At 39.8% G+C, this 8,399-nt stretch overlaps 1 protein-coding gene across 1 annotated transcript in view; it reads right to left on the bottom strand.

The window, feature by feature from the left end:
- Positions 1 to 2,969: 2,969 nt before the first annotated feature.
- The window catches only part of LOC137369525 (protein APCDD1-like), a 30,276-nt gene continuing 24,846 nt past the window's right edge, over positions 2,970 to 8,399 (bottom strand). The window contains exons 4-5 of the mRNA XM_068030795.1: positions 6,689 to 7,010; positions 2,970 to 4,153 (exon numbers count right to left, since the gene is read on the bottom strand). Coding sequence (XP_067886896.1) covers positions 3,696 to 4,153; positions 6,689 to 7,010 — 780 coding nt within the window. The 3' untranslated portion in view covers positions 2,970 to 3,695. The remainder of the gene's footprint in view (positions 4,154 to 6,688; positions 7,011 to 8,399) is intronic.

The raw sequence follows: 8,399 nt of genomic DNA, 5'->3' as shown, positions 1-8,399 counted from the left end.
ATCCGTTTGTTATGGGATCGTTTAGCTCTGTCTATCGCATGCTGCTTATGCAGTTTGGCACGTAGATAGTCCTGTGTTGTAGCTTCACCAGGTTGACACCTCATTTTGAGGTATGCCTGGTGCTGCTCCTGGCATGCCCTCCTGCACTCTTCATTGACCCAGGGTTGGTCTCCTGGCTTAATGGTAATGGTAGAGTGGGGGAATATGCCTGGCCATGAGGTTACAGATTGTGGTTGAGTACAATTCTGCTGCTGCTGATGGCCCACAGTGCCTCATGGATGCCCAGTTTTGCATTGCTAGATCTGTTCGAAATCTATCCCATTTAGCACGGTGATAGTGCCACACAACACAACGGACGGTAATAACTGAGTTTTGTATTTTGTCACAGCATGTCAACAACACAATTGTTTTCCCTTAGCTCCTAGTTTAGATATGAAAGTGAGCTGTGATTTAATCTTGCAAGTTCAACTTTATTCAGTGTAACTTAAGATAGGAATCTGCAAATCTACATCAGCTAGTACTTCTTCTAAAGACTTAGATAGCTGATAACAAGTACATCTCCTTCAGCTCCACTCACTTCCTCTAAACATAGGGTGTTGCTATGGATACCCACGAGGGTCCTAACCATGCCTGCCTTTTTGTGGGGTATGAAGAACGTTCTTTGTTCCGGTCCTGCTCAGGCCCCCTCCCTCACCTCTTTTTCCAGTACATTGATGATTGTATCGGTACCATTTTCTACTCCCGACCTGACCTGAAATATTTCATCGACTTTGCTTCCAATTTCCATTCTTCTCTACCTTCACATGGTCTATCTCTGACTCTTCCCTTCCCTTCCTTCACTTCTCAACCTATCCCCTGAAATGAAGACAATTAACCCATATTCACTATAATTCCTCTGATTCCCACAGCTACCTTGACTACACTTCCTCACATCCACATCCTGTATGGACTCTATTCCATTCTCCCAATTTCTCCATCTCCGTTGCATCTGTTACAACAATTGAACCTTTCGTACTAGCGCTTCTAATGTGTTTTCCTTTTTACTCAACCGAGGATTCTCACACTGTGGATAACGAGGCCCTCGACCATATCCATTCTATTTCTGCTCCCACCTCTTCCCCTCCCTCCAGAACCATGATAGGGTTCCCCTTGTCCTCATCTTCCACCCCACCAGCTTCTGTATTCAATGGATCATCCTCCACCATTTTCATCACCTCCATCGTGACGCTACCATGCACCAAACACATCTTCCCCTCCCCTCTCATTTTAACATGCCAAAAGGACTGTCCATCCTCAATACTCTGGTCCATTCCTCAGTCATCCCCAATGCCCCGTCCCTTTCCTACAGCACCTTTCCATGCAAGTGCAGGAGATGCAACATTTGTCCTTTTTCACTGTCCAGGGCCCCAAACACTCCTTCCAGGTGAAACAGCAATTTATTTGTACTTTCAATTTACTATACTGTATTCACTGCTAACGATGTGGTCTCCTCTACATTGGGGGACCAAACGCAGACTGGGTGACTGCTTTGCAGAACACCTCTGTTCAGTCTTCAAGCGTAACCCCGAGCTACCAGTTGCCTGTCATTTTAATGGCACTTACCTTTCTGCCCTTTTCCTGCTGCCTGTTCCAATGAAACTCAACACAAGCCTGAGGAGCAGCACCTCATCTTTGGACTGGGCACTTTACAGCCTTCTGGACTCAACAATGGGTTCAGTAATTTTAGATAATAAACTCTGCCTCCATTTTGTTTCATTTTTCTTTGCTGGTTTAGTTTTTTCTTGCTTCTCTCTTATTTCCTTTACTTTGTTTTCAGATGGCAGCTACTCAGCATTTTACCATTCACACCTCCTCTAGACAAATCTTTTGCTTTTTTACTTGTCCCATTACCACTGCCTTTGGCCTTGTACCATGAAACCTTTTGACATTTAATCTCTCCTACCCTCCATCCCATTACATACTTTCTCTTTGTTGTTCTTCCCACTCTCACCCCTTTCACTTGCTCAAAGCCTATTACAGTTCTAACTTTTCCCAATTCTGATGACAGGTCACAGACCTGAAGCGTTAACTCTGTTTCTTTCTCCACAGATGCTGCCTGACCCACTGAGTATTTCCAGCCTTTTCTGTTTTTATTCCATTATTTGGTATTTTGTTGCGATAATGCTGAAATCATTAAGGCAGTGTAGAATGTAATTGCTAACTTTCCATGACATCAACTTTTTTCTGATGCAATTTTCTTGAAAAAAATTAGGTTGCTATTTTCAAATTGTTTATGAGAGGTGATCCCATTAGAATCTCAAAATTCTTAAGGAGCTTGGCAAGGTAAATGTTGGGAGGAGGTTTCCCCTGGCTGTGGAGTCTAGAACTAGGGATCACAGTCTCAGAATAAGAGATTGGCCATTTACGATCGAGATGAGGAGACACCCTTTGCTCAAAGGGTTTTGAATCTTTACAACTGTCTATCCCAGAGAGCTGTGGATGTTCAGTCATTGAGTATATTCAAGACAGAGATCGGTAGAGTTTTGAATACTAAGGGAATTAAGGGATATGGGAATATTGTAGGAAGGTGTAGTGAGGTAGAAAATCAGTCATGATCTTAATGAATGGCGAAGCAGTCTCGAAGGGCCAAATGGCCTACACCTGCTCCTATGTCTTATGTTCTCATCACCAGGTGTTCAAATGATTTGTAATAGCCTTACACTAAATTAAATATTAGGATATGATTTGAATAATGTGCTCACTGGCACATAGGCACAATTACAGAATATCATTTGTAATTTAAGAAAATTATCAAGTACCTTGATTTGATTGGAAGCCTTTGTGATTTCTCTAGAAATTATTAAGAGGGAGCAACAAACAAACAACGCATATAAATCAGGAAATATTTAAACAACATTATAATGATTTAGTTACATAATTGCCCAAATGCACTTTTCAAAAATATGATTTTAGAAATCACATTAAGCACATACAAAAATTAATGGTGCCAAAAGTTAAGAACAGATCAGTAAAAATGTATCTGGTGGTTTGGCATATAAATAATGTAGAACCTACACCTAGATTTTTAACAAAGTAACTGATAAACAAGTGCCACACAAAACCCACAGCAGAAATGTTGTTAATTTTTATAGAAATGATACAAATAATTACTTGTATCCATGTAAGAAAAAATAAAATGTGAAGCAGTATTTCCAAAAATACCTTCATTACTTTTTACTGGTGTTACTTATTATGGAAGACAGTAGCTTCTTTCTACTTGTTAGCAATAATTCATCTTTACAACTCTAGATCTTGCACATTGAAATTCTTGACTGAAATATACAAAGACCAGTTCAATTTACCAATTAAAAATACCCTTTGGAGTTACCTGAAGTACATAGACATTGGGAGGAGAATGTCACAGACGACATTAGCTTGAATATACTTGGCTAACTATGTACATTTTTACAGTGCGTGCCGGATAAAATCTTCCATCATAATAAAGTGCTGTTACTGTTGTGCAGTAGATGCTACTTGTTCCATGTCTGACGTTGACTGGAGGGAGTTCAAAGTGGAAAAATCGTACCGACGCCTTCAAATGGAAGAACAGTATTTAGGCATTGAAGTGCGTCAGGTAAAATAAACTGTCTCAATGGAGAAAGAAATCCTAGTACTCAGTTTTCCATCATGGAAGCCATAGGAAGACGAGGTTGTGCTTAGCTGAAGACATGCTTGACCATACAAGGCACCACACAAATAAACAGTAATACAAAAGCACCGCCACAGTGGTAATTTCTCTCTGATCCATTGTTGATTGATTTATCTTGTTTGCTCTCTTCCATTGACTCATCCAATCCTACTGCAGTTGCAGCACACTGGACTAAAGGAGCCTGGTAAGATGTTGCCCTCTTCTCTGGCCTGTCTGGACTGGATCCGTCGCTAGGTCTTTGTCCATTGAACAGCAGGTATCGACCTTTAGCATCCTGTTCCATCTTAAAGAGCTCGTACTCGGTGTGAGGGAGGCGTATGCCCAAAGCCACACAGCCATTGGTGTGAGTGACATCCTGCTCCACTCCCAAATGCCATGATCCCTCAGCCCCACATGCATTGCCATTGAAGACATTCAAGAGTGATGCAGTAGCAGCATCCATTGGTGTCACCTTCATGTGGTTCACTAAAACAAGATTTGAAAAGATCATGCCAAACAATCAATATTAAACTATATCCTCTGTATTAACTATTGCTCACACTGCATTGGGCGGCAACTGCTCTTAGTGAAGCAATTTCAGCTAGTTTTATAAATGCTGGGGATGTTTGTGAGTATCAATGTTGATGTTTCCTTGGGTGCATTTTTTGCTCATCGAAGTGAGGGATTTTAACAATGGGAAATGGAAATCTTCCCATTTTAATCACCAGTATCAGCCTCAGAATTCCAGGCCATATATAGTGTGATTTCGATGCAGAGTGAAATTCTCTCTATTCCAACAATGGAGGGAAGTTACTCAGTGCATCGAGAATGCTTTAAATGGGAGTTCATTTTTTTCTCCCATTATTTTAACATGCTCAGGAATGCATGTCTTCTGTGCACATACAGTGTTACAGCTAACATACAACTGACAGGACAAGACAGCATACCTTCTAACATTTAAAAACCAAAATCTTCAAAACTTGGCTAATGTAGTGTGTGCTCCTCCAGTGATTTTTGTTCTGATGAGCTCAGGTAAAAATGTGGGAAGTGGGATGAACTCAGGCGGGCCTGTGTCATCTCATGCATGTGATGGCAACCATTCTGCTTTATTTAGTGGGGTGTTCTGTGCTCTCCTTTGCACACAGCTTCTCACCTGCTCCAAGATTCGTACTTGCTACCTCAAAGAACAGATGAGTAAATTTTCAAAACTAGGGGGATAAAATAATTTAACATGCCTAAACAATAGGTGAGCATTTGGAACATAAAATTTAACACTGCCATAGAGAGAAAAAAAAGTAGTGTCCACCATATTATGGATGGCTTATACACTCAGGCACATAATCATTGTATTTGTGAGATTGTTTTGCTCTTTAAGTAACAGAAAAACAATGAAGATAAAGTGATTTGAACAACTGTAGGAGCCAATCTGAAAAGAGTCATTTGGACACATCACAAGATATGGATACATCTAATGCTTTTGCTTCCAGTATTTGAATGCCTATATTGTGTGATAAAGTAGCATTCAGTCATTCCATTGCTAAAGTAGGTTGAATGCCATCAAGGGTAGTACATTTTTGGCAGTCCTATCGATGCTGATTTCATGTGCAAAATCATTCATAATGCAATATTTGCAATGTTGTGGAATTGTGCAATATTCATCTCAGCACTCTTGGACACAGAGTGATATGGTGGCTTTAATATTAACATGAACATGTGCTAGGTGCTCACACTAGTTGTTTGTGACAGGTGCACCACTTTTCCCATTACAGAAGCCCATGGTTTTCTGCAGTCTCCTCGCTTGAGGTGAAAGAATAACTCACAAAGGGTAATTTATGAGTCTGCACTGCTGACAGGGAGTCACACTTGCCAGCAGCTAGCATTCCCAACCCTTCACGACAGTCCTGGTGTCTCCAGAAATTGATGATTAATCTCCAGGGCACTTCTACCAGCAGCCCAGGAGAAAAATCATAGGGTTATTTAAAATGTTTTTTTTACATTTTCTTTAAACACTTTTGTTTATTAGTTATAAAAATATTGAAGTTGAGAAAGAATCATCCAAAAAGGGTTTCAAATTTGTCCTGGAAGGCAATGTACCATGAGGATGGATGTGTTGGGTGACCAATGGCGGGAGCTTCGGGGCGGGGCACTTGAAGGCAGCATGACGTATGATGAAACCTTCAGAAATACATGCAAAGAAGTTGGCAACCCTACCAGCAGCAAATACCATGTGCACGTTGCAAGGATATTCTTAAGGAACTATGAATAGGACACCTGCTTCTGATTGTTATCCAGTAGCTTCTCCTTGTTAATGTGACTTCACTGGAACCAAGCCGCTGATTCAGGTCTAAGAGCTGAAGTTGCCATTGGAGACTTGGAATAATGTTAATCTATGTTAACGTGGCAATCAGTTAGCTAGAGATATGTTTGTTTATACACCTCTTCACTGTCTGGATGGTAATCCAGCAAAGTGAATTATCCACCTGCTACAGAACCCACCCAAACTTCTAATCAATTGATTTCAATAATGAATGGGCAACCCGCTTCGCCAAATTACCGGCAAAATAGTGAAGGTGAAAATTTACCACAATATCTCAGAGGGTCCTTTATTGTCAGGAGACCTGACATTTTGTCATTTTAATTGAGATCACACTGAGAGAGAAGCTAGAGAGCAATGAAAAATAATTCGCGCACCAGTGATCTATCTCGTCCTTATAGGACTTGTTTAAGAGCACTGTAATTCACCGGATTTTCGTTTCTTTGCCTAAAACCAAAAATTATACTGGCGGTCAGTATCAGTTTTACCTCAACCCACTTTTGTTTTTACACAATGACATTGTTTAACCTCTTCATAGCTAAATTAACAAAGAGCTGAGCAGTCAATGGTTGCATGTATGAGTATTAATGCTGTGGGTGGGTTGTGTATAGGGGCTCAGATGATGATATCGCTCCTAATGGGGCAATGATTCCTGTAACCTCCATGGGGTTCAAATCAAAAATATTAATTGATCAATTTCATATTACCTTTAAACACAAACTCTGTTCCTCCCATTACTTTAGTTGAAGGGATTCCTCGGCTGTAACGGCCCTTGGCATAAATGGTGAAAGTTGGATGCTTGCACACAGGGTCTGAGAAATGGTAGTAATGTCCTTCCCAAGTGTTGTTGTTATCATGGAATATGAAGTGCCGGGTGAGGAATAGAACCTCAGGCCGCACCTCACACCGCTGGCTTGCCCATTGGCCATGGAGCCCCACAGTCAGGTCTGCCTTTGGAGGTAGAATGGGAGGATGATGCTCATCTGATCGGTATATTATCCGACAGGCTATGCAGGAATGATCGTGATTCTGAAATGATAAGAAAATTGGAAATTCTAATTATGGAATTGGATAGTGTTAAGACTTAACATTATGTATTGGTCAATGTGTATTTTATTAATGTTTTATGAACGTAAGCAGACTTAAAAATCTACAGAGCAAAATATGCTTCAAGTTAAAAACTCAGGTTGGTGATTTCTAAAGTAAGTTAATAAATCTGCATGATAAACCAAGGATACATACAATAAAATGCTTTGTACATCTAATTCTCGTTTTCCATTAAGTAAATCCAGTTCTTTGTATTACTCTCAAATTTACACTGCAGTACCCAACTTGACAAATTTTCTTTTCTTCTTACAAAATAGATTTATTTATTTATTTATTTGACTATCTCTGGATCATTAGTTGAAAAGCAGTCAGACCAAAAAATCTTTATTGATTTTCCAGTTTATGTAGATATGAAATATTTGCCCCACAACTCATTTGAAGAAACTGTATCAATTCCATTGTATACAAATGGGTCCAACAAGAATGGCCTAATTCATTCATTGTCACAGGGTGACAAAAAGCAAAAAACTAAGCAAAAAAAAAATCCCCAGTTTACTCTTGTTAATTCAAAGATGATTTTTGACCCTAAAATTTGAATTACCCAGCAATCTGAATGAAGCAATTGCATTAAAAGAGTAGACATAGCCCTTCAAAGTGCAATTCAACTTCAAATTGTCCAGTAATTCAAATTAAGCTTTTGAATTAACAGGAGTAGATGGTATACCAAAACCAGCTGCTGTGAGTCACCCCCTCCCCCCCCTCCTTCCAGGGAGATAGACTGTGGGAAACAGCAAGAATCTCAGACTTTGAAGAGTCGTTTTTCTTATCTTTAATTCAGAGTAAAGACTTTTTCTTGTGCATTTATTTTTATAAGAAGCATTTTATCACAGGGCCTGTCTCAAAACTGGATCTGGGAGTGAGTTAGCATTCCATATACATAAGTCATTTTGCTAAAGACCAGGCTCATTAATGGCAGGACTTCAAACTTGTGTGCCAGAGAATGTCAATAGATTCACATGAGAATTTATGATGCCAGATGGTTCACCCTCTCCCATCCTTTGATTAACTCAGGGTTTCCTGTCCGTTTCGCCCTCTCTTCTGCTCTATTTCCTCCAATCCATGATCTCTGTTCATAATACAACCTGGCCCACAAAACATTCATCAACTTCCTTCATCTTGCACAATGTCCAATTCTCTCACAGTTCATCACACTTTGATCTCCTTATTTGCCCTCAAATGGGGGAACAAAAATTATTCAGTAATTTGAATTGAGCAATTACATTAAAATGGTACAGTTGCCCTAAAATCTAGTTTCTTTCAATACCTAGACCCCGATGCTAACGAATGAATACCAATATGTTCATCTAAAAT

The sequence above is a fragment of the Heterodontus francisci genome, chromosome 5, assembly GCF_036365525.1.
Source record: "Heterodontus francisci isolate sHetFra1 chromosome 5, sHetFra1.hap1, whole genome shotgun sequence".
In the NCBI taxonomy this organism is placed as follows: domain Eukaryota; kingdom Metazoa; phylum Chordata; class Chondrichthyes; order Heterodontiformes; family Heterodontidae; genus Heterodontus; species Heterodontus francisci.
The sequence above is the reverse complement of the archived record's forward strand: the minus strand, read 5'-3'. Positions and strand labels throughout refer to the sequence as shown.